The sequence below is a fragment of the Staurois parvus genome, unplaced genomic scaffold, assembly GCF_062004578.1.
Source record: "Staurois parvus isolate SC_StPar_1 unplaced genomic scaffold, SC_StPar_1.0 ptg000217l, whole genome shotgun sequence".
NCBI classification, from domain to species: domain Eukaryota; kingdom Metazoa; phylum Chordata; class Amphibia; order Anura; family Ranidae; genus Staurois; species Staurois parvus.
The window spans coordinates 4,521,385-4,548,258 of record NW_028318013.1 but is presented as its reverse complement, the minus strand read 5'-3'; the positions used below and the strand labels follow the sequence as shown (position 1 = coordinate 4,548,258).

At 37.7% G+C, this 26,874-nt stretch overlaps 1 protein-coding gene across 1 annotated transcript in view; it reads left to right on the top strand.

The window, feature by feature from the left end:
• Positions 1 to 26,460, top strand: part of XYLT1 (xylosyltransferase 1) — a 468,857-nt gene extending 442,397 nt beyond the window's left edge. The window contains exon 11 of the mRNA XM_089679075.1: positions 14,949 to 26,460. Within this exon, the coding sequence (XP_089535201.1) occupies positions 14,949 to 15,271 (323 nt within the window). The 3' untranslated portion in view covers positions 15,272 to 26,460. The remainder of the gene's footprint in view (positions 1 to 14,948) is intronic.
• The last annotated feature ends 414 nt before the right edge of the window (positions 26,461 to 26,874 follow it).

The window sequence follows — 26,874 nt, the reverse complement described above, 5'->3', positions numbered from 1 at the left end:
TAGTATACAGTAGCTATTAATACAAAAATTGAACATTTAGAGCTACCACCTGTTCACCGGCACACCTGTGTCTAATGCTTGTAAATGAACACATAATATGGAAAAGGTTGCCGACCACAGTCTATATAATGAACTAAATATTTTTTTTCTGCTATTACCATAGATAATGAGTACCTAGCATTTCCCCAAATCAGTACAGATACAACCAAAGTAGTTTCCATTCTAACAGAATAGAGTGTTTATGACAGCCACACTTAGTTCATTTTACTGTAAATATAGTGTAGTAGGCTTAAAACTGCTGCGACTGGACAGGGCTTGATGGTGCACCTAGCATATGAACATTTATGGCAGTATGTGCTCGGGGACAATGCACAGAACTCAAGAAATCTATGTTCTGGGCATTTGTTCCTGGCACATAAGAAGCATTCATACTGCTAGGTGCACCGTTAAGCCACAGCAGCTGTCAGCCTCTCATAGAGTTTGTCAGGCTGCCAGAGTGGGGCTGGATGGAACACCTGTGCCCTTCGCCTGCAGCTAAACACCAGAGCCCCATGCACTGGGACTGAACACCTAGTTTTCATGGGGTCTACACATGCTGAGGAATTGAAATTAGGACCTGTATGGGGCTATACACCCTCCTTTGCAGGTCAGAACTGGGCAGGCTTGGTCGAGGAAATAAAACTATGTTCCTATGATGCAGTAGGAGCTTTTTGTAACTGCTGTAATACTTTTTTTTTTATATTTTTAACAGGTTGTATCAAGTGATTTTTTTTAATTGCTACTTTTATCAAAAACAACTATTTTGCTTTTAATTAGACAAGAACTTTTTAATTACCCAAACAAGATGTCCTAGATGCTGTAGAGTACATCAATTATTCATATTTTGCTTTTATGCTAGTGATAGGGAGCCGAAGGAAATGGCCTTTACCTGCATAATGGTGCCAACTACAAATTTAGTCACTGGGTTAGCTTTCTTGACTTCTGTCAGATTAATTTGGCTTAGGTGGCAATTGGCTCAAACTGACCTTGATGTAAAAAATACCATGTTGTATTGATGGCATTTACATTGAACAAATCACTTACCCTTAGACATGCACCTAAGAAAGAAAGTATATTAAGTTTAAACACTATATTTGTACGGAATATGCTTTATCGACTATTCTTAAAAAAAAATGCTAATAATTTCAAGAAAACGTGCATTTGCACATGCATGACAGTCTTGAGGTTTTCACTTTGGGTTTAAAGTCCAGAGCACACGGTATTTTGTGTAGTATTTTGTGCCCTAGGCAAGACAAGCTACTTGCACCCCCCCTTCCCACATAAGAAAAAATTAAACTGCAAGCTGCATTCCCTTTTCCTTCTACTACCTCTTTCAGGCCTACCAGTCACAATGCATGGATCACAATGGTGGTGGTGGTGTCAGGTGAAGCCCTATAGTGGAGGTGGTGTCAGGTGACTCCCTATGGTGATGGTGTCAGTTGGTTCGCTTACCAGTGCAGGATACAGGTCACCTGACGCTGACAGCTCCAGCACAGTTTACAGCCAAATGTTGTATTATAGCCTTTTCATTATAATTCATTCTAACTATTTGAAATACAAGTATTAAACCTAAAAACAAGTTAAAAAAAAACCTTTTTTTGTAAACATTTGGCTGTAAGCTTTTCACATTTGCATTTATTTTTTTCCTCAAGTGCCAAATAAAAAAGGCTTTGTACCAGAAATATAACTCTTGTGTTTTTATAAAAGGAGACATTTGCAAATTATAATTTGTAGTTAATTCTTATTAGATTTTATTAACCATATTTTTTTAGTTAAAGGGCTTTGGGCCCGTTTAAGTTGGATATCATTGGTATAGAAACATTGTATTTTTGCATGGCTTAAGATCATGCATAAAATAAGTCTAATTTGGGATTTTAAGGGTAACCAAATGTGTACAAAAAATCAAAGCAGATTAAAAAAACATGAATTTTATTACACATATTACTTGTCTTGAACACGATTCTTAACGTAGGTCGGTTTTATATGTGTCAGATTCTAATGTTTGCAATAAAAATTTGTGTTTTTTTTTAATCTTCTATGATTTTTTGTAAATACATGGTTGTCCTTAAAACCCCACCAGATGGGAATCTTACAAAATAAGTTTTACATGCTGTGATAGAAATGTAAAAATAGCCAAGTAGATATAGTATAATGTTTTTTAGGATTGATTTTCTTCTAAAATTTCCACATATTTTTTTAGAATATAGCATACTTAATAAGCACATTATACAGTTTGATGTATGGCTGGAGGGAGTGATAAAAGGATAAATACAAAAGGTAGGGGGCATAATATGCTTCAGGTGACTACTTACAGTAGATGGTTCAATTTCACTTCAAAATGTCACCCACATCATTTTGCACCACCTCTGGCATAATAATTATTGGGTATATAATCCATGCTTCAGGAACTCATTTTATTTCAAAATTCACATCAGAAATTAAAGTGGTTGTAATCCTTAGACTTAGACATGAAATATAAGCAATGCACATCCCTCTATAGTATGTACTTATCTTAATTAAGAGCACTAAGTGTCATTTCTATCTGCTGCTTCATTCCTCTGCTATCAGCATGAATCACTTCTGACAATTTTTCCTGACACCAAGAGAAAATTGGTGAAAGGGGAGGGAGCTCCAGCAGATTGACAGCCTCAGCTCTTGTTAACTGTGTGCAGGGGAGGGAGCCATCTCTTCGACTTAAATTCTGGACTTTCAAGGGATGTAGAGAAACAAAAGATTGCAGATAGACAGGAGGACTTGTTTCGTCCCATTCTAACTGACGTCGTCCCATTCTAACCACGCATGTGGCGATCGGTGGTGCTCTGTGTCCCTCGGACACAGCGGATCACCGATCAACGGAAAGAGCCGAAGTTGTCGGCTTGGTTATGTGATCAGCTGTGTCCAATCACAGCTGATCACATGTAAATAGGGAAGTGCCGGTTATCGGCATTTCTCTCCTCATGAGCCGTCACGCTGACAGCTCGAGAGGAGAGCAGAGCCGGTAATCGGCATCCCTCAGAGGGGACATGTGCACTGATCATCAGGGCACTGATGATCAGTGTGCCCTGATGATCTGTGTAGCCCCAGTAGTGCCATCTGTTAGTGCCCATCAGTGCCAGCTGTCAGTGCTCATCCATGCCACCTGCCAGTGCCCATCAGTGCCACATCAATGCCACATATCAGTGCCTACCAGTGCACATCAATGCCACATATCAGTGACCATCTGAGCTGCCTTTCAGTGTCACCCGTCAGTGCCAGTAACTGCCACCTATCAATGCCAGTCAGTGCCACCTATCAGTGCCAGTCAGTGCCGCCTATCAGTATGCATCAGTGCTGCCTATCAGTGCCCATCAGTGCTGCCTATTAGTACCATATATGAGTGCTGCCTTTCAGTGCCCATCAGTGATGCCTGTCAATGCCCATCAGTGCCACCTACCAGTGCCTCCTTATCAGTGCCCATCAGTGCCATCTATCAGTGTCCAGCAGTGCCCGTTACTGCAGCCTCATTAGCGCACATCAGTGAAGGTGAAAAATCACTTATTTACAAAATTTTATAACAAAAACTAAGAAAAAACGTTTTTTTTCAAAATTTTCAGTGGTTTTGGTTTGTTTAATAAAAAAAAAACCCAGAGGTGATTAAATACCACCAAAATAAAGCTCTATCTGTCACAAAAAAAATGATAAAAATTTCATATGGGTACAGTGTTGCATGACCACACAATTGTCATTCAAAGTGCAACAGTGCTGAAAGCTGGAAATTGGCCTGGGCAGGAAGGGGGTATAAGTGCCCTGTAGGCAAGTGGTTAAACAAAGCAATGCTTACACTGACTTTGGCCTGCAATGACAGTTCTCAAAGTACAGGGAATAAAGGGCAGACGTACAAGGTTATTTTTTATAAAGTAGCTTAGTATCCCAGAATATACTGTACGTAGTTACAAATCAAATGTGTTTTTAAAAGTGCAGTTATCCCTTAAAGTGGTAGTAGATTCAGGATTTCTATTTTTACCTCCAGGTAAACTTAGAATAAAGCTCACCTGTAGGTAAAATGAATATCTCCTACATGTGCACAGTTTAGGAGATATTCGCTCCTTTTTACAGCCGAACATGCACTCTGAAGGAACGGCATAGCTGTGCCATTCCGTCAGAGCACTGTACCGGGAGTGGTGTCATTGTGGCTCGGCCAGGCAGATGGTTGGAGCTTGAGAACCCGTAAGGAAGACCAGGTGAAGATGGAAGCCTCTGCAGCGTTGACAACGTGCTGCTGGAGGGATTTGTTTTACGATAAGTCCTTCATGATGTGCTAGTACTAGCACATTAGGACATTACCTTGCAAGGGAAAACTTTATTCATTTATTTTTTAAAGTGCGGTTTACTGCTGCTTTAAAGCCGTTTAGTGAAATAACTCGATAACATCGTATTATAGTACTTTAGTAAACAGATAGCATGTTTATGTAGCCAAGATATGACTATGATTTTCTTGAATACAATTTACAAAACAAGTGTTTTTCCCAATTTTTTGTGTTAATTGTGCCTCTGCATGACTGTTCTGTTACTACATACTGGTGATATGTAATTGTATCTCACAGAGAACATTTTTAATTTTTATTTATTTAATCAGTCTTATTTTGTGTTCTGTGAGCATATTTGGGCCACTGCTGTGAGCTAATGCAGTACTAATCTTCCTTAACAGGAGTGCCAGCTGGCAAATATCTTATAATAACAATAGAGTTTAAGGCTTTTCCTTTTATTCTTACTCATTATTTTTTACTTAAACTGTTTAGTTGTATTATTTGTGACACTGGCCATGTCACATAAATAATTTTCTAGTTTTAAAGAGAACCCGTCATGACATAAATAAGAGATTGCCAATAATAATTACAACCTGCAAGTTTCCAGGCTGTCTTTTAATTCCCCCGTGTGGTAAGTATGGAGCCAATGGAGGCATAAATGCTGATTTGCAGGCTTGTTCTGTGTCAGTGGCTCTCACATTTTAAACCCAATTTCACTATTCTCACCCTTTATCAACTTCAATAACTAAGACAGTATATCTACAATTAGGTCTCTTGGGGGTTAACGGAAGCAAACATGGAAGTTGCCATTTTTATATCTCCTTCTGATAATGCTAGTTGCCTGGCTGATTTAATATCCCAATAACTATGTAGTTTAAAGCAGTATTAAACCCAAAACCAAAAATGTAATACATTGCAGCTTATCAATCATTAGATGTAGTGGCTGCATTCGTTTTCTTTTTTAGGCTTTTCCCCCCTCTGTGTTCACTTGATGATCTGGCCAGTAACACACCTCCTGTATAAGGGTGCCTACACTACACTGGATGAAGGAGAAACATTTCAACAGCAACATGGTCAGTCTAGAGGGAGGGGAGTGTTAGATGCACTAGCAGATTTAAATACACTAACAGATTGAAGCCAAACTCCGGCTCACACTTTTTAAGCAGTTACATCCTTGGGATAAAGGTTTTACATAAACGAATAAAAGCTGACTATTGAAAGCACCCCTGCCAGTGTTAAATTATTTGTTTCAGCCATCTAACCTCAATACTAAGTACAAATACAAATGCCAGTGAATAATATCTAAATAGCTAATGTGTGGAATGCACACCGTGCATCCCACCTACATAAGCCTACAATGTAACTTTTATTTCAAAATGTAATTAAAAATAATTTATACTTTCTTGATGTCTATTTATATCATACATTGTTTAAGAATGTGGCTTCTTTCCAACAGAGGGAGCAAGGAGTTATATTCCAAAGAGTCTTGACTACTCTAGTTAATACAGTCAGCAGTGGATTTGTTCTGAGCTCCCTCTTATCTGTCTAAACTAACTATTACAATAGAGATGAATAGTCCTATCTGAGCTTTGTAAATTTTCCTGGAGAACCATCTACAATAATATAGATTTTTTTAAATTGTCCAAATACATCTAAGGTATATCCAAGTACATCTGCAGAACAGCATTTCATAGATAGATGATGCGATTTTCTTTTTCTGCTGCCACAGGTTGCAGGAAAGAAAACTGCTTGATTTGTTCATCAACACAGTCAGTGATGATGGGGGAATCCCACCTGCGCAGTTGTTCATTCTCCTGGTGGGGGGGGGGGGGGGTAGCCGTCCCAGCCTGGAGAACACAGTGATTATTGATAGTAGCTATAGCTTCTGACAATAATTGCATGAAAAATCTGACTGGCTGGTTGTACACAAGTCGTATAACGGTCAAATTGGGTTTAATCAGCCTGCGCATAGATGGTTCGAATCTCGGCCGTTCCTTGCTGAACCAGTCAAGATTCGAACCATTTATGGCTGGCTTTATTTAGCTTTACTGGCTAGATCACCAGTTGTTATAAAGGAAAGAAAGTCTGATAAGGAAAACTAATGCAGCCACCACATCTAAGAATTGGTAAGCTACAATAAAATAAATGTTTTCTTTTGGGTTTAATAACACTTTCAATTCTTGGCAAGAAACTAGTTCAAATGAGGGCTTCTTATTGAGGAAAGACCCATATTTTTTGCTCCTCTGAGCTGCTGCTGGATTAGAAGCTGTGGGATATATTTGGACTTCACTGGAACCCATAAGGTAAATATTAGTAGATAATGCATTAAAAACTCTCTGTAGCGAAATATTGAATTTTTAGTATGAAATGCATTAGTCTGACCACTTAAGAAAGTGAATTTTAGTTAAAAGTAAGTTGAGGCAATGCCAGGCAGATGTGCAGGGGAGGTAACAATTACATGATAGTTTTTCCGGTATAGGACAGATGGGGTTTATTTACTAAAGCTGGAGAGTCCAAAATCAGACTCCCTTCTGCATAGAAACCAATCAGCTTCCAGGTTTCATTGCCAAAGCTTCATTGAACAAGCTGAGGTTAGAAGCTGATTGGTTTCTATGCAGAAGGGAGTCTGATTTTGGACTCTCCAGCTTTAGTAAATAAACCCCATGGTGTCTAATAACAAGGGATGTCATTTTCACAGAATCTTGGGTGAATTTCCAATAATATGCCTTAATACATAGAGTGAGTATTTACAAAAGAATTTTGAGCGAATCTTAAGTAAAAATATCCTTTGAATCTTTGATAAAAAAAGACCCCTGAAAGTGTTGGAGTGTCTTTATATTTTAAAAAAATGCATTTATTCATCCTGTGAAACTTCCTGTACATTTAGTCTGTGTAAAGGTTCCTTATTCTTCATAAGAATAGCATGAATCAGGAAAAAACTGGTTTATGGCTTTTAGTTGTAGTTGATGATCATAGTAAAAAGTATTAACTTTTAATTTTGCTGGCACTGGCACTGACACTGGCACAGAATGAAAGTACGTGCAGTTTTGCAAGATGAATTGCTTTGTAAATTTTTTTCACCACTTAAAACCTGGTGTCTCCTAGTCCTTTAAGGGGTTTCTGAAGCTGGGAGGTGGGGCGGGGTTTAGGGTCATGCCATTATTGGCTGTCACGGCAGCCACATGATCGAAAACCTCCAGGTTGCAAGTAGCGATCGTGAGCTTTCCGTGAGTGGCCAGTAACTGAGAGGCCGCATATTAGTGTTCCGTCGGCGACAAGGAGTTAAATACACCCCTTTGTGTTGCTTCTAACAAGCAATCAGATCCCAAGTTTTCTAGTACAAGTTACAAATAAAAGAAGAATCTAATTGACCAATACAGGTGTACCTCGGTTTACGAATTTAATGCGTTCTCCGGGACATTTCATATTGCGAAAAATTTGTAAACCGAAACGCGGTTTCCCATAGGAATGCATTGAAAACCAAATAATCCATTCTGGAGGTCAGAAAAAAGTTAAAAAAGGTCTCTGTCACTATAGGTCAGTGCCGGTTTTTAAATTTAATTACCTGCTTTTTTTTTTTCACTATAGCTCAGAGAATGAGCTCTCACTCTCCCCCTAGCTAAAAGAAAAAAGCTTCCTTTTAGTTTATTTCCCCAAGTTACAAGAAACAATGTTTCCTTTTAATCAAAGGAAAAAGTGAGCGCTTTGGGTGGACAAGCAGCTGAAACACATAGGACAACCAAAAAAATTCCTCACATGAATATAAATATAAAGTGCAGCGCTATAATAGTGACAAACATGGAATGAATAAAAAAATAATAAATAAAATTTATAAGTACGTCAAAAAAAGGGGAAAAAAACCCCAAGCCAAAAAAAGTCCCAGTAAAGATGACTTCAGGTGCCCATACACACTGACCAGGGGTGCATGCACTGTGGCAGAGATGGAGTTCAGGATGTAGTCAGGGAACAGAGGTAGATGCAATCCCCGGATCAGTGAAGATCCCCAGACCAAAGAAGCACACGTTCCACTAGACAGCAAGGAAGCAATCACAGCTCCACCGGAGAAAAACACCACTCCTCCACTTCACATCAGCGATATTTGCTGTGTCATATGTCAGTGATCACATCTCGCAGACCTACAGGGACTCATCCTGTTGACCTGGCGTATGTCAAACACTGCAGTCTGCACTCTTGTCATGTGACTGCTGCAAAACATCTAGAGCAGCTCCCTACACAGCTGGAGGAAACAAAGCCTAATGGAATCCTGATGGGCGGTTCACTTTCTCCATACTCCGGGCTTTACAAGCAATTATTTCCACTGTCTGATCCCTTGCTATGGAGAAGATCGGATTCATAATGTGGTTTGTACTGAGCAGAAACAAACTAAATGTTTCCTTTTAGTTTGTTTCCTGAGATAAAAGGAACAAAGTATCCTTTAGCTCCAGGAAAGTGACAGCTAATTCTGTGAGCTATAATGTAGAAAAAAAAAAGCCAGCAATTGCATTTAAAAATCAACACCAACATATATTTCGTATTGTGAGAAAAATTTGTAAAACACTTGTAAACCGAGGCATTATTTTCAATGGATTTTAATTCATAAACTGAAAATTACGTTAACCGAGGCGTTCGTAAACAGAGGTACATCTGTACGTACATTTCATAGACCGTTTTAAACCTGAGTTTTTGTTTTTTTTTAATAAATAAATTGTTGTATGCACAGTGGATATAAAAAGTCCACACACACAACTAAAAAAATGTCAAGGTTTCTGTGATGTAAAAAAATTAGACAAAGATAAATAATTTCAGAACTTTTTCCACCTTAAATGTGACCTATAAACTGTACAACTCAATTGTAAAACAAACTGAAATCTTTTGGGGGGGAGGAGTAAACATAAAAAACTAAAATAATGTGGTTGCATAAGCCTCTTATAACTGGGGATGTAGCTGTGTTCAGAATTAAGCAGTCACATTCAAAATCATGTTAAATAGGAGTCAATACACAGAACCAGCAAACACAAATGCTCCTGCGCTTGGGGATGGACTCGATGCAGGCTACAACCACATTAAGAATGTCCTGGAACATGTACACCTTGCTGCTCTCAGTTGACCAGGGAAATCCAAATATACTGAATGAGGAAAGAACAAGCAGAGGGCGCACAGGCACAGAAATAAAGTAGGTGTTGTACTCACAAACGACTTTATTGTCGTTTGTGAGTACAACACCTACTTTATTTCTTATTAAACATTTTTTATGATAATACACTAGGCCTGTGCGCTCTCTGTTTGTTCTTTCCTCAGGAGTCAATACACACCTGCCATCATTTAAAGTGTTTCTGATTAACCCCAAATAAAGGTCAGCTGTTCTAGTAAGTCTTTCCAGACATTTTCTTAGTTGCATCCTACTGCAAAAGCCATGGTCCACAGAGAGCTTCCAAAGCATCAGAGAAATCTCACTGTTAAAAGGTATCAGTCAGGAGAAGGGTACAACAGAATTTCCAAGGCATTAGATATACAATGGAACACAGTGAAGACAGTCATCATCAAGTGGAGAAAATATACTGCAACAGTGACATTACCAAGAACTGGATGTCCCTCCAAAATTGATGAAAAGACAAGAAGAAAATTGGTCTGGGAGGCTGCCAAGAGGCCTACAGCAACCTTAAAGGAGCTACAGGAATATCTGTGAAGTACTGGCTGTGTGGTACATGTGGCAACAATCTCCTGTATTCTTCATATGTCTGGGCTATGGGATATGGCAAGACGGAAGCCTTTTCTGAAGAAGAAAAACATCTAAGTCCAGCTAAATTTTGCAAAAACACATCTGAAGTCTCCCAAAAGCATGTGGGAAACTGTGTCATGGTCTGATGAAATCAAGGTTGAACTTTTTGGCCATAATACCAAAAGATATGTTTGGCACAAAAACAACACTGCATATCACCAAAAGAACACCATACCCACAGTGAAGCATGGTGGTGGCAGCATCATGCTTTGGGGCTGTTTTTCTTCAGGTAGAACTGGGGCCTTAGTCAAGGTAGAGGGAGTTATGAACAGTTCCAAATACAAGTCAATATTGGCACAAAACCTGCAGACTTCTGCTAAAAAGGTGAGCATGAAGAGCAACTTCATCTTTCAGCATGACAACGACCCAAAACATGCATCCAAATCAACAAAGAAATGGCTTCGCCAGAAGAAGATTAAAGTTTTGGAATGGCCCAGCCAGATCCCAAACCTGAATCAGATCGAAAATCTGTGGGGTGATCTGAAGAGGGCTGTGCACAGGAGATGCCCTCACAATCTGACAGATTTGGAGTGTTTTTGTAAGGTAGAGTGGGCAAATATTGCCAAGTCAGGCTGTGCTATGCTGATACACTCATCAAAAAGACTGGGTGCTGTAATAAAATCAAAAGGTGCTTCAACAAAGTATTAGTTTAAGGGTTGCATAAGTGTGCAACCCTTAAACTAATACTTTGTTGAAGCACCTTTTGATTTTATTACAGCACCCAGTCTTTTTGATGCAACCATATTATTTTAGTTTTTTATTTTTACTTTCCTTCAGTTTGTTGTTCAACTGAGTTGTACAGTTTATAGGTCACATTAAAAGTTCTAAAATGATTTATCTTTATCTATTTTTTTACATCACAGAAACTGGACATTTAACAAGGGTGTGTAGACTTTTTGTATCTACTCTATCCAGTGCAATAATATTGTAGCTGGATTTGTTGTAAAATATAAAAATATCAGCTTAGTATATTTTCTTTTTTAAGCTTTTATTTAATTATAATTCTCTTTCCTTGTGAAAGCAGTGGCTTGGGGCAATGTGTTTTTGATTTTGTATACATTTAGAAATGCTGCATACAAGGCTGTTAAATGAACCATCAGTAAATATATGTCTCTATTCCCAATCTAATTACTGCCAATATCAGATATTCTGTTTTTTGGGGAAAAAAAATCTTGGTGTTAATGGATGACTGTGTGGCAATGCCCGCCTGGCAAACACATGGAATTCTTGGACATACAGTGCTATCTCAAGTAAAACAACAATTTTCCTTTTCAGCTGAGGGCTATATTGAATAAATCCTTTCTGTGCCGTAGATGATGTGTATCTTGGATAGCCTGCAAATTTGTCAGTTTAATGTTGACTAAAAATGAATGGGGAATTGAAAGCATCAGTCTGAATGTCTGTGAGAACTCAGTATTCATATGCCAGGGAAGTTGGTAGAAGTATGTGAAGGCTTATGTGTGTGTGTTATGTTGAATTTTGACAGTGTGTCTCTATTTCTGCAACAGCTGTATGTATTTTGCACTATATCAGACCACTTTTCAGTAAGGAAAGAAATATATGAATTAACTAAAATGATTATCCAGCCAAATATTATCAATAACTACTTAACTGTAATCAGAACTTTCCAAGCTCAGAGCCACTTTTGTTTTCTGTTTTTTTTTTTGTTTGTTTTTTTAAAGGCAAAATATTCCTAAAGTTAAAAAAAACAGGAAATGGAAGTAAAGTTCGTGTTACCACATATAAGGTATATTATACGAGGTTACGTACACGTTTAATTTGCTGCCCATAATGTTTATATGTGAACCACTAGTTTTAGAGCAAAATAATATATTTGTTATTTTATTTTCATTTATAAAGAGTCAGTCTAATAAAAAATGATGTTTAAGTAATAGATGGAACTCGATGGCTAGAGTTAGCCCCTATCTTATTTTCAATTCTGAATATTTGAACAGTGAGATCTCTGAGTTTTTGGTATGTTCTACTTCTTCCTGTTGCATTTTCCATAGTATAATATGAATTAAATTCCAACAGATACATTATTGTTGGGTGCAAAAACCCAGGACTATAATCTCACAGAGTCCCTAAGAAATTTAAGAATCTATTTGGTGGTTTAGCTCTTCAGCATCTGCTAATAAATATAATATCAACTTAATGTGGACTAACTCTATCAGAGTACTTTGGAGAGGAGACATTAACCTCTTTACCAGTACATGTTAAGTTCTACATCTAATTTCAGCTAAACACTACTTCTGTACAAATATTTTATTTAAACGTGGAAGATAGCAAATTTAAAAAGGTTATAAAATAATTTTAAAAAGTACCATTTACTATAAATGATAGCAGCCTCTTACCCACCCAGAAGTTCAACTCTTATACTAGCCTACCTGGCAAGCATCAAAGTTGCCAAATTATTGATCCAAGTCTAAAGCTGGCTATACTCTGAACAAAATTGACCGCTTCAACGGGGATTGACCGAACTTCAATCAATGTGGGGCAGTCCATCTTACAGAAGTGGATCGTTTGATGGACTTCTGTTGAATTGACATGTTGGAAAACTTTTCCTGAGCAAATGGCAGTGATCGCTGCTCGGTGTATTTGGACAGCTATGGTTCCTGCTTTCAGTATACAGTATCCCAGCGGGGGGGGTGCCTCTATCCACCTCATTAGTGTGGATAGAGGAATCTGTTGGCTAAGCAAAAAAATGTATGGCCAGCTTAACCTCTTAACGCCGCACCTCCTGGCCCTTTAACAAGTTTCAGATGCTGGGAGGTAAAGCGGGCTTTTAGATTATGGGAGCATCGTGATTGGCTGTCACAGCGGTCACATGATCGGAAAGCTCCCAATTGCAAGTAGGGATCGGGAGCATTCCGTCAGGCACCAGTATCTGTGCCGGAAGCGCACAGGACACGCGTTTTCTTCAATGTTTGTTTACATTTGAGTACAGAAATATCCGCCCTCTCAGCGTCCAGGCCCACCCGCCGAGAGGCTGCATATTTGTGTACTGTTAGCACAAAGGGGTTAACTTAGAAAGGTTTATGGCTTGATTACTAATAATTGGTGTGTTGCAATAGTATGAAAACAGCCAATAACCAGGGTGATTTTTTTTATAGTATTTATATTTTAAAGTGCTGTATTTGAGATGCCGCAGTCCATTTTTTGTGTTAATGTCCAGGAAATGTCTACATTGTTTACCTCCCCACCACAATGTGTCCTGAGCACTGAGTGTAAAGGTATTCACACAGTTCTGGCTACTGTTGCAGACATCCTTAAATTTAACCGCAGTAAGGGGATTAAGCTATTTTGTTGCCATGATCCAAAATGGCTTCCCACTCATCTCCGGTCTTATTTATGGAATTCATTAAGAAATAGATGCTTCCTCCATCCCAACGTTAGATTCAAGCTGTGAGGAGCACAGTTAATAACTTCAAATGTACAGCATATATTGTTTTGGTCACTGGCAGGATATTGTGTTTACCTCAGGAAAACAAATGCAGTTTTCAGTTGCTCGGAGCATAGATATTTTTTAGTATAAATTTTTACCACAATACGAACACAAAATAGTGAATAATACATATACAGTAGGTGTACAGATGTTAGTGACAAGAGGAAAATAAGTAGTGAGTAAATGACATGACAACAGCGGATTGTGATGTAAATGTACTAGTTGTTGTGATATCCACAGCAAAAGCAAAGTGCTTTGGACAATAATTATTATTTCTATTCATTGTAAGCTATTTAATTTGCCTCATCTGACTGAACTTTTTGTTGGCACATGCTAAGAGCAAATGCACTCTTAATAGTGGCAGAACATATTCATTGTCTGATCGTATCACTGTTTTCATTATGGACAACCCTCAAGAACAGTGAAGCTTGTTCTTATGTTTATACATCAAAGAACCTCCTAAATGATAACTGTTTATTTTTGTCAGTGCTTTTATTCAGATTTGGTAATCATTGTCTAAGCTAAATATATCTAAAAATATAGTTTTTTGTTTCTGTTTTTCCTAATATACAAAGGATTAGAAAGCAGAACACATATACAGTGTACAGTATGTAGTCTTAAACAATTTATGTTTAAGCCCCGTAAATTCCCAGCAAACTCAATACAGTTCTCCTATATTCAGGCACAAATGGGAGATATGTGTTGTAAAGATGAATTTCATGCAAATATAAAAGTCTCACATTCATAGGCTTGTAACCATTAAAAATAAAATGTATGCAGTGTAAGTACCTAAATTTGACTGTGTACCAGCCTTTTGCTGTCCCTGTGTTTTAGAGCTCAGAATAATGAGGGAGAGGCTCTACAAGGAGCCAATCAGTTGGGGCACAGTGCAAGGAACATGTTGATAGAAGGGGAGAGCAGAGTGACCGATAAATAACTTGTTGACTGCAAAATAGCTTTCTGTTTCTCCTTCCACTGTCCAGTCGCATTGTGGGGAAAGATACCTGGAAAAGAGAAACTGTTCCTTAGAAAAGTCAGGTCCCTTCTTCTGGCAGACAAGACTGTGCTGTGTGGCAAAGCTGTATAAAATCACAGAACTGGGATTTCATGATTTAATAGTTAAAACAGCTCTCTTATATGTATTTATTCTCTGTATTTATCTCTTTGCCTCGAGTTTAGCTTTTTGGTGAATGGCAAAATGCTTAGTGGGCATGAATTATGGTAAAACTGATTTCATGTACATGCCCGTACCCAGAAGGGGCATTTCATTTCCCCTTACTAAAACTGAAAGGACGTGGCATTATATAGAATGCCATCAGCATTGCAAAATATTTCCTTTGAAAAGAAAAAGAAAATCTTACATTATTCTGTACTAATATGATTTTTGTTTTTGTTTTAGATGAAGTTGGTAAATTTCATGGTGGACCTTCAAAAAAAGCTTACATGGAACAGAGTTTCCAGGGATTGAATCCAGTATTAAATATACCAATTAATTCCATGCAAGTGGAACAAGCAAAGAAGAATGCAGGACTTGTAGGATCTAAACTGGAAAGCTGGGTTGACAGCTTAGCAAGCAACATCTGGTCAGCAGTGGACATCTGCACCACAGGACCATCCTCCTGTCCAGTCATGCAGTCCTGCTCCCAAACTGCATGGAGCTCACTCAGTCCTGACCCCAAATCAGAACTTGGCCTTGTCAAACCCGATGGGAGATTGAGGTAGCATCTGGTGCACCCTTCAATGGCATGGGATTTATAAAGGGAAATTAAACCATAGATTCACAAATCCACAGAAATGAAAATTCTGGGCAAATGAAGGGGTTTATTGCTTTATGGAAGCAAAAAGTCATCTATTGTCACAGGTGTTTTAAAAGCCCTTCCTGGATGTCATTGTGGGTTTTTCCTTATATTTGGATTGATAGCACTTCCCTACAATTGGCAGGGCGCTGACAACAGACGCTGATTAAGGGCTCACATGCGCAAAAATTTAATGTATTGTGTGATTATGAGAAGCCCCTTTGCACAAATGTCTTCTATATTTTTCTACTTCCATGTATTTGTGTGTTGTCATTGTTATTAAGAAATATACTAACAAGGAGTTGATCATATGCCATTTAAGGAACATGGTTTCTTTATTGCATTTGCAAGGAAATATATTGACAGACAGCCTTTTAATGACTCCTGTGTTGCCAAAGAAATGCAAAAAGGCATTGTAGACAGCCCTGGTAGCCAAAGGGTATATGGTATAACTATTCTTTTTTTCAGCTTCTTACCCTGTAAAGGGTATAATGTAGTTGCACATGTCCTTTGGCAGTCAAGTAGACATCAGTTTTCATTCATCGTATGCTATATTAATGAAAGCTAAGATATGGTTAGTTAACATGATTTGGAAGACTTGTTGGTTATTTGCATGATGGTGTGTTAAGAAAACCATCACATGCTATGAAGTAGGAGACTTTTTCCCAGGATAACATATAACGATAACATATAACCTTCCAAAGTGGTGGTGATCAACGTCAACCCAGTTCAGAGGGAGGCGTCTTTTTCAAACATTGGACCAATATTCACAAAATGAAATGTATACAGTATAGACTATGATCTATAACTTCACATTTGAATATTGGTTCAGCACATTAGATGGCAGCCTGCAAGGCTTGTAGAGGATGCACTTTTGTTTTTTGATCTACTATTTTAAAGGGAGACAACCTAGCGTGTATTCATTATTTTTATTATCCGGTTTTATCTGGTGAAGTTTGTGTTGTAAATTTCTAAATAGTTCCTATTTAGAATCAGAATTCAGGCGCAGAGGTCACACTGTGTGGCCACCAGTCACATTTAAATCTGTCTATAGTTTCTCAGTGGTTCAAATATTTTCACTGGAAGCTCTTTTTATATTACCCTGTTTGGGTGTAAAATCATTCAAACTGAAAGTTGCCGTGTCAAAAACTTGGATTCCTTATCATCACATGAATTAAAAGACACTAAAGTGATGATAAGTATTTTTCTAGACATCTTTTCTAGGGACATCACTGCATCCAAAGGAAACCACATTAAAACTGCAGGATTCAGTAGTTAGTGTTCCATAGCTTTGATCCTATTCTGTGAATTGAAGTCATTTAAGAAATAGTTTTTTGGTTGTAACATGTTTGCATACATTCAGAATAGATAAGACCAGGGAAACTGGCCAGTTGAACTGAGCCTGATGGTAGAAAAAATATCATTAAACATTTTATTCTATTAATGGGATTACTGGGTTTACTGTATTAGCAAGGACCAAAGAGAGAAATGTCTTCCTTTTCCCTGTGTGAAATTCCCTCCTCTGTGGACACAGCTTCTCCAGTCAGAAAGAGCTTCCAACACTTAAACATTGTCCCTTCACCACCAGAAAAACACTCTACTTTGTCTAGTAGTTCTTTGGCAGCCATTGTTTCCTTGTGTCTATAGACTCCTACAAGAGCAGAAAACCCTTTAATCACTACTACATTATCAAATTTACCATGATACGCCATTAAACAGGTTTAATTCCCTTCTTCAACAAAGCAAAATTGTAATCATGTTCAATCAGCGATCATGCCCACGTGACTCCTACACATGATCCTGAGAATTCTGTAGTGTTAGCTGTGCTAGCACCTAAAATCCAGAGGGTTAAAGCAGTGCAATGCTGCTACTTCTGGCAAAATAGTAACATATAAGTAGTAATGTATGTATTCTAGATATTTATTATTTATATTTTTAGTCAGTGACTAATTAGCAAGTGCTGCTTTTGCAGCTTAATGTTTATCTTACTAACTTCAGCTGCCTTTCTTCAGTGAAGGCGGGGCGCTTTGCATTTAATTTTTTACCCTCTAGAATAGAATACCAGTTTGTTTTGCTTTGATGTAATCTAGAGTTAGTACCATGGAAAGACTGTACTCTTATTAAATGATTTGATCTTTACCTTAAATTTCCAGTTGTAAATAATTAGAAGACAGACATTCACTGAACACCCACAAATCACCTTGGGTTCCCTTTGGGGCTTAATTTCAACCCTGACTGCCAGGATCCCTGTAGGTATGCTTTTACAATTAATCATTTGCATAGGATAGGATAAGACTTCAGATAGAACATGGCTACAATCTAAGTACGCCTGTATATACACCTTGTCAAATGTATGTAATAAAATAAGGCAAATGTAAAAATGACAAATGCAGTAGCCTCCAGATTGCAGTTAACTGAAATTAGTCCAGATAAATAAGAATAAATATGTAGAATGAGTTACAAAACAGTGGATAAGAGCTGTGGGGGTTAGGCTTGGAGAGCATGAGCAAATGTCAGGACAAAACTCCCCTGTGCTGAACATACCTTAAGGGATGTATGTAACATCCAAGGCAAGGGTGGACATTCTACCTCTGCTTTGATCCAAAGGATAAAAAAGTGAAGCCCTACAAGTTGGCCCTAGTTTCCCACTAATATAATGGAGGGTTTTTCTTTAGTTAGGATGATGAAACGTTTAGTGACATGGAACAAAGACCAAACTAGAGAGTAGCAATGTCAGAGATTTCGTAGGTGATACCAAGGCATTTGCCTAGTGCCAATGAAAAATTAAATAGGAAGACATGGCACAGACTGAAAGTAAAGTGCAGAATTGCATGCAGATTCAGAGCAGGTTCCAAACAAGCTTGTAATAGAAAATGAAAATTAAACCAGGGAAATTTTGCTAAAAGCCAGCAGTCTGACAGTGAGTTGAACACCCAGCAGGATGCATTGTGTTGTCTGCCACAATTCCTACTGATCAAGGGTGATGTAACTAATTGCAGAGATCCTATAAAAAGAGTCATAAGTGTAAGCATTTAGAAGGTTAAAGACATTTCTGAAGAATCGTACAGACATTTTATAGTGTCATGGATACATTAGGAAGGGAGGTTTTTCTTTGCTTTCCTCTTTCAAATCCTCTTTGGAATTTGAGCCAACCAACATTTTTGTTAATCAAATATGCTTCTGTTAATACATAGCTGTTAATAACACAATTCAGCCGTTTTAAGGTCCCATTCACATTGTGTGTATCTGAAATCACAGGCAGAATCCTGAAATTTTGCTCACGATTCCAGATCATGCTAAAATCGTTGCAAAATGTGCCTAGAGTGCCACTCATTCTTAAGGAGGAGCTCCAGTCATTTTTGTGTTTATTAAATGTCAGTAGCTATGAAAACTGTTGCTGCTGACTTTTAATAAACACACACTCACCTGTCCCATGATCCAGCAGTGTGCTCACCCGAGCCGTCCCTTCTCTACTTCTTCTCATCCAGGGACCAGGATCTCAACTGTGGACACCCCGCTGTGACAGTTTGCGGCTTCACAGCCGAGTGCCCACTGCACAAGTCGCGCTGCACCTCCTAAATGGTCTGCCAGTCTTATGGGACACGTGACATGTCCCAGAAGACTGCAGGGAAGGAGGGGGAGAGGAGAACTTCCGCTTGTATCGCCTAGGGGATCCGAGCAGAAGTGGGAGTGGGTACCTGTCAAAACTAGTTACCTGCTCCCCCAAAAAAAAAACTGCATGCCAAATGTGGCAGGGGAGGAGTACTTAAAGTGGAATTTCCCCTTTTGGGTACAGCTCCGCTTTAATGGCACCCCAAATACTGTTAGCTGACATGTGTTTTGTTGCACTGCAAGTGTGCCAAAATACATGCTGAAAAAAAAGCGCACAGTGTTGGAGCTTCTTTGGTGCATTTGTTGCCCAAGGGCATTCAAGTGAATGGGGTCTAAGACTTTAGGAACCTAAAATAATTGAGCTGGGTGTTTTAAAGAACTAGATGGGTCAAAAGTATGATGAAGATCATTCTGCCTTTTACATTGTCATGGGTGTAAGGTTTGTATCTCCTGGTTCAGTGTGTAAAATGTTGTTCAGTGTGTAAAATTTTATAATTAGGTACCCCATACAATCATGGCAGTGCAAACTTTAGATTGTAAAACTTTATCATATACTAGATAGCCAATTCAATTGGATCAGAAACAAACAGCGGAAATTTTGGACCTGGATTCACCAGTGAGTTACCCTGCAAGTTAATTTTGGTCATATACTCCAAGTTTCATTAGAACTGTTTAGGAACAAGCAGCAGGGACCTGCTAATATAAGTACATGGTGGGGTCTATATTATTGGCTGGGAAAAGTATGATACCCCTTTATTTTATGCTGGTGTATTTTCTTGGATTTCTGGTGACTAGGGACATCAGTATAGGGCACCTTGTTGTATCTAAAACGGCCAAAAACAAAGCATGGTAAAAGTGAGATACATGACAATGTGATGTAATGTGTACAGTGTTGAAATTTTACCAATTCCAATTCATTTGTGAACATATGATATTGCTTCAGCTTGTGCTGTAAGTGTGGTCACTCAGTTTCAATACAGTATTTTTCCTAATTATAAATAGGAGTCTGATTCTGATGTAGCGCACAAGCTACATTGATTTGCCCAAGGGTGCTACCACCAGTGCTACCTCTCAACATTCTCACAGAAGAAGTCCTGCATTAACTTACATTGATTTGAATGTATAAACTATGCAAACTGTGTCCTGTTTTTTTCACCTTGATCACCTTTATCATGAAAAAGCTTCGAAGAGTTAAAAGTTAACTTGCCTTATAAACAGCAAGATCCTGTACAGGCTTCTCTGATAACAGAGCGAATATGTTTGGCGCTGTTCAGAGTGCTATATTTGTACATTGTAATAATGTAATTTTTTTAAAGCTTGATCATCCAGTGGTTGTTCTATTACTATGCCAATCACCATCTAAAACCTTTTTTTTTGTCATATGGGTGATAAAGCAGAATTCCAGCTAAACAGGTTTCTACACAGTTGAAATACATATAAATGAACTGTTTTATCTACAGTAACTAAACATTCTGTTCAGGCACTTTTCTAGTCAATTCTGTCACACTATATAGCCAGGAGAGTGACACTACTACTCAAAGTCTGCATTAATGCAGCTTCCTGGGGCAGTCTGGTCTGTGCTCCCCATCCTGTAAGTCTGCATAAATGGCTTCACTATTATCTCCCATTACATGAGACATGAGAGAATGACAACACTTTGTAGTGCAATAGATTTAAATGGTCCAACAGATTTGGTGTTCCTGCTCTCAGCCTGATTTTTAATGATAACAGAAACTTTGGAAATCTAAAATAAAAACAAAGATTTATATCTAGAAAAAGAACTAGATTCAGATAGTTATAAGAGCAGTACTAAGAATACAGTTTATTTTACTTCATAATTGGCTGGAGTTCTGCTTTAAATCAAACAATCAAACTTTATAAATCGTTTTATCAAGATATTCGCTGGGAAAAGCAAAAGTTAGTGTGGATTGTCAAAGCAACCAATCAGAAAGCATCCTTTATTGTTGTGACTACTCATTAGAGCTGAAAGCTGATTGGATGTGGTTGCTGTGAGCTACTGCGCACTGCCTTATTAAATAGGTGGAAGGTGCCATCCCTTGTCGATTTTGTTAAAATAAAAATAAAAAATTCTGCATATACAGTATATGGGCAAATTCAGTAAGACAAGGAACAAAGTACAGTAATGCATAGCAGATAGAATTTATCTCTCTCCAGTTTGAATTCCATAAGCTGGTTGCTATGCGTCACTACTTTCTGCACCTAATCATTGTTCTTTGTACTGCTTTGCTGGATAAGCCAGAAAATATACAACAATTTATGTCAGGGTATTTTAGAATACTTCTGAATACTGGTTTACGTCGCTGAATAGTTGGCAGATCACCAAATACAAATTTCCCTAGAGCAAAAAGTCTTTCTTGCCTTTTTGCACCTACCTACATTGTATTTAAACTATGTCATATACTTTATCATAAGTATTTGGTTTAACTGAATAGTTGCTAAATACGTTTTGGATTGCACAAAATTGTAATCTGAAGTATCCCTCATAATTACATGTCTCTGAGATGTAAGAATTTAGTTGGCACAATATGCAGTTACTCTGCCAGTGGATTGTTGAAAAATGTGCCTTTTAATTTTCAGAATCTCAAAAGGGATACAAAACAAGTTTTTCATTTTTAACAGCTTTGTTTAAGGTTTTGCAAGGATTTTTTTCACTTAGCCCTATAAATCTGCATTTGTTTTAAATATTTAAAGGGGATATATGGTGGTTCTATATATATTCCTAATTTATTATGATTATGACTAAATAATAACACTTAAAATACATAGATTTAATATATAAAATATTATGTAAGAATACTTTGTAGTTTTTGTATCCAACCTGCAGATCTAGCAATGGGATCCTTTTTACAGGTGTTGCAGAGTATTCTTACCTGTAAACAGAAGCGTGTTTACAGAGCATAGTAGTTCAAGTTCCAGTTTAGCCACACAAATAATGGGTCTCATCTCTCCTCTCCCTGCTGTGTTCAGATAAGGCTTTATGGAAATGTAGTTCCCACTTTTCAATTCAATTTTTAGGCCTCATACACACTAGACATTTTTAAAGTTGCAGTTAGAGGTATCTGGTGAGTTTTTTTTGCCTCTAAACTCCCCTGCATGTAAGCCTATGTGTCCATGCAGTTTAGAAGCAGGGGTGTTTAAAGACAGAAAAACAAAATTCACTGCCAACGCGTCCTGGAGTGTTTTGGCAGAAAAAACACATGATGTGTGCAAACCTGCCTTTAGTGAATAATTATTATAATAAAAAATATAATAATTTTATAATAATAATTATTATTATGGCCAATCAAATGAATTAACGCCCAAGAACTTGACACGCCTAAACACGTTACATGCGTTTACAAGCATCAAGCATTTTTACTGCTAAAACACTGCTACCAGGAGGAAAGACATCTAAGAGAGAGATAACCAAATGTCCAGTGTGCATGAGGCCTTAATTCCCAGAAAGTAAACAGCTGGTGTCACTGGTACATCCTATATAACACATCTGTTTGTTAAACTGTGATTTTATATTAATAGCATATAAAACATAGTAAAAACATATAGAACTTTAGTTTAATAATGTGTAAACTTTTAGCATACTGTAAAATGAAATGTACTCCAAACCATTGGCTTCCCATTAATTCTGCACAGAGCAATTAACCAACAACTGGGCTAAGTGAAAAAAAGAATACTTTCTTAACCTAATTTTAAGTAACAGCTTTGTAAGACACTTTGGTAGAATTCACAGTCAGTAGCACTGTAAAAATAGATTTACTGTGGATAGATTTCTTTCTTTTTTTGTGTGTGTTTGTGTCCATGGACATCCTTAAGTCTATAGACTGCAATGGTGTTTCTGTAGTTAAAGGATTAGTTCACCTTTACCAAAAAACATCCTATGCAGATAAGTTGGATCTGTAGATAATAACTGACTGTGCAGCTTTGACTAAAGATAAATATTTTGCTTGCTATAGTTGTAGGCCGTTTACATACCTCATCTAGCCTGACCTCAAAACTCCCAGGATGTTGCTTGGATGTTGCTAAGTGAAGCCCAGTTATTACTGTTAACCTCCACCTTCAATGAAGTGAGCTCTCAAGTTCTGAGCTCAGAGCCACAGTATCAGGGGAGAAAAAACACATTTGTGAGGAGGTTGAATCAAAGGAAGAGCTCACTCCTGTGATGGTGTAGGTGAACAGTAATAGCTGGGCCTCGCTTAGCAATGTTCTAGCAAACTCCTGGGAGTCTTCAGGTCAAGTTCATTGAGGTACATATCTGGCCCACACCTATAGCAATGGCATTATTCAATTTTGGTCAAAGCTTCACAGTTTGTGTTCATCTACAGACATCCTTTATCTGCATTGGCAGATTTTTGGTAAAGGTGAGCTAACCCTTTCAGCTTGGAAAGAGATAGCCTTACGTTGAAACAGACTGCCTTAGGGCCTGTACCGACAGGCATTTGTTTGCGTCAGATGTGTTTTGCATTCCCATACTAGTCTATAGGAACGTAAAACCAATTGAAGCTGGTTGCATGCAAGTGAGAAGCAGGTAGACTACGGGTCAGATGCTACTATCAGTGATCTCAGAAGTGTCACAAACTGATGCCATCAACACCAGCCTAAAAGGATTTGTTGTGCTGTTCACCTGCGAAACATGCTGGGATCCTGGTGAGTTGGGGGTTGGCCTAATATATAAGATCAACAGCATCCATGGAAGAAGATTGAAAATAAAGGTAATTTTTGTAAATGACTAACTTTTTGGCACCGTCCCTTTGTTCAGGTGGTCATTAGCAGTGTCTCATTCACATGGGTGCTGTGTAAGGCCCGTACAACATAAATTGGCTATTTGTTTTTATGCGTCTGGAGCTGCAGGTGCTGCATGTAGGCAGATTGTGTAAGTCTGTGAGGACACTAATCCTGCAATTTCACAGCCATCCTCCTAATTTGACAGCAGCCAAATCACCTGCACCCCACACAGCTGTCAGATTAGAAAGAGTGGATTTGTCCCTGCAGCCTCTGCTTTTTAATTGACATACATGGACTGCATGCAGCTCCAGCCACATACAGAAATGACTAATTCATGTGGCACAGGCCTCAGCACTCATATAAATGAGGCCTTAGTTTGTTGTTATTTACATATTATTTAGCAAAGTCTAAAGCGGTATTAAACCCAAAACCATATATGTAATATATTGCAGCTTGCCAAGCATTAGATGTGGTGGTGGCATTAGTTTTCTTTTTTTTAGGCTTTTTTCCCTCTGCTTTCATCTTGTGATCCAACCAGTAACACAACTCTTGTATTAGAGTACCCCAATTCTGGACGAAGGCACAGCAGAGACACCTTTGAATAGCTGCATTATCAGTAGTGGTAGTGTTAGATGTTCTAGCAGATGTAAATACACCAACAAATAAAGTCAAACACCATCTAATACTTTATAAGAAATTACAGCAACAGTGTTCGTTCTTTTGGAAAAAAGGTTTTACATAAATAAATAAAAAGCTGATTATTATTAGCACCCCTGTCAGTGTTAAATTGTTTGTCTTATGCCTGTAACTGCTACATCTGAGCTTGTTCTTTTGAAAAACAACAGAATTATTGGCTGGATCACCAGGTGAAAATAAAGGAAAGAGGCTAAAAAAGAACACTAATACAGCCATCAAATCTAAGAATTGGTAAGCTGTAATATAATAAATGTTTGCATTAAGGTTTAATACTGCTTTAAATAAACAAAAAGATTTATCTATGGCATATTCCGGTTTATCTATAGACGTCAGCAAAACTAAGTCAGGTTACTAATGTAGAGAACATATATACAATAGGTTTACATTGAGAAAGCCCATTGTGCGTTGAATTACCAACACTTGCACAGTGTCAGCGGTCTTTTTAAAAGAATCCCCTCATAAGAGAAACATAGAGGCTGCCATTGATGAACTCTCCTTATAGAATGTATAAAGTCTAAAGGTTTATTTCACATTATATGGCATTATCACTGTGTGAATGCTTGTGTAGCAAGTCATTTTTAATAAGTGTTCTGTTTCCTACCCAAATCCCCTGCCAATATTATTAGCGCTACACAGTGTGCATCTTATTGCAGGCTAACACCACTGAGATTCTCCCTTGCATTTATCAGCAGAATTGTGAGCCATGCGCAGACCTGCAGTAGGACTACAGCCTCATTGTTGTTTCACTATTGTCAGTGCCCTAAGCTCTTCCAACATCACCATCTGAAGCGTGATTTATGGGTGTGATTCATGCAGTTGAATAAAGTAAGTTTTAAAAATAATTTAAAGTGGAACTAAATCCAATGTAACAGTTTCAAAAACCGCTTACATTCTTGGCATGCTGGGAGTGCTGTCACATTTGCATGTGCCAAACTGTCAAACCATCAAATGGCTGGTGTCATAACTGATTACATGTGCAGCACCATGGCAGTTGCAGATCAAACAGAGGCTAAGGTGGCAGCTTCCTTGGCTGAAAAGGATAGGAGGGTTTAGTTCCGCTTACAAAAAAAAAAAAAGTTATCCAGGCATCTATGTACTTTGAGCACATTGATTATATTTTGTGAGAAAGTTTACGCATGCTTTAAGATTCTAGCTGACCCAAGATAACCCTCATACTTTAGTGGTTTGAGTCACAATTGCAGTACATGCATGCTGATAAGGATGTCTGACTTTCCTCCAACTTTACTGATCTGCATGCTTGTTCCAGATCATTGAAAGTATTGAAGCCAGTTGGTCAGCATAACAGTCAGTGAACTATCATTTTAAGAAGGAGTTCAGAAATGGCAGTCCCCATATTTCTGCTTTCACATTTTTGTAGCTTTTAATAAATCTAGGTGAATCTGCCAACTGCAGTCTCTGGTAAAACATTCAACAAAGTATTTACAAAGGAATACAGTTCTTAAATGATTGGTTAGTTATACATATTTAAATACCCATTTTAGTTTTTATAAATTCTGTTATGTTATTTCCAGCTATTAAAGGTGTTCATGTAATCGGATAAATTCTATTTTGTTACAAGTCATATTGTGCATTAAACTGTACAGTAATATTTTGTATTTCTATTGACTAAACTGTAAATATAAATGTCAAAAACAGAATAAAAAAGATTCAAAATGGACACACTGAAAGATGTAGATATTTTGCTATTTATTGAAAGGAGTATTTTATGAATCGAAGAAAAAAATGTCTTAAATCTGACCAGTCTTATGAACTTTGAGAAGTCTGACTTATTTCCTTGTAGTAGAATGTGATTTTTAACACTTATTGCACTACCCTAATGTTTTTTCTTTTAGCCTAACAAATTGTGCCTTAGCTGTTTTTTTGTCTAGGGAAGTTTTTTTTGTTAAAAATAAGGTATTTTTCAGAAAAAATGGATGTACGGTAAACTTGTATCATACCAAAAAGCAGAAAAAAATACCCAGCTGCAGTTGTATATAAGTGCTTTATGTCATATTGTGTTTTCAAATGCAAAGTTTCTCAAAATAAAAAAAAAATATTGGTCCTTAACTGTGCCTTGTTTATTGGTTTCTGTATAAAGCTTTAGGTGTTCTGTCTTTGCTACATCATCAATCGGCTGGGTATTTGTGTTTTTGTGCCATTTTAAATGGCAAGAAGGGAGTCTAATGCCAAATGAGATTGATGTGGCATTTTACAAAATAATTCAGTTGTGTTTTTTGTTTATTTTAAAAGTTGGAAAACACATTTGATAAAGAAATGCTTCTTTTTGGTAGTATGCTCAAAGCTTTCTTTTTTTTAATTCCTTAATGAGAGCTATTTCAAATGAAGGATAGTGAAAACATATTTTTCTAATTTACAACCTTGTTCCACAATACTATCTGCTCTGTTTCAAAATAGCCACCCATAAAATTCAGTTCCACATGTTCTGTATATTGTTGAAATTATTCTTAAAGTGGAACCCAT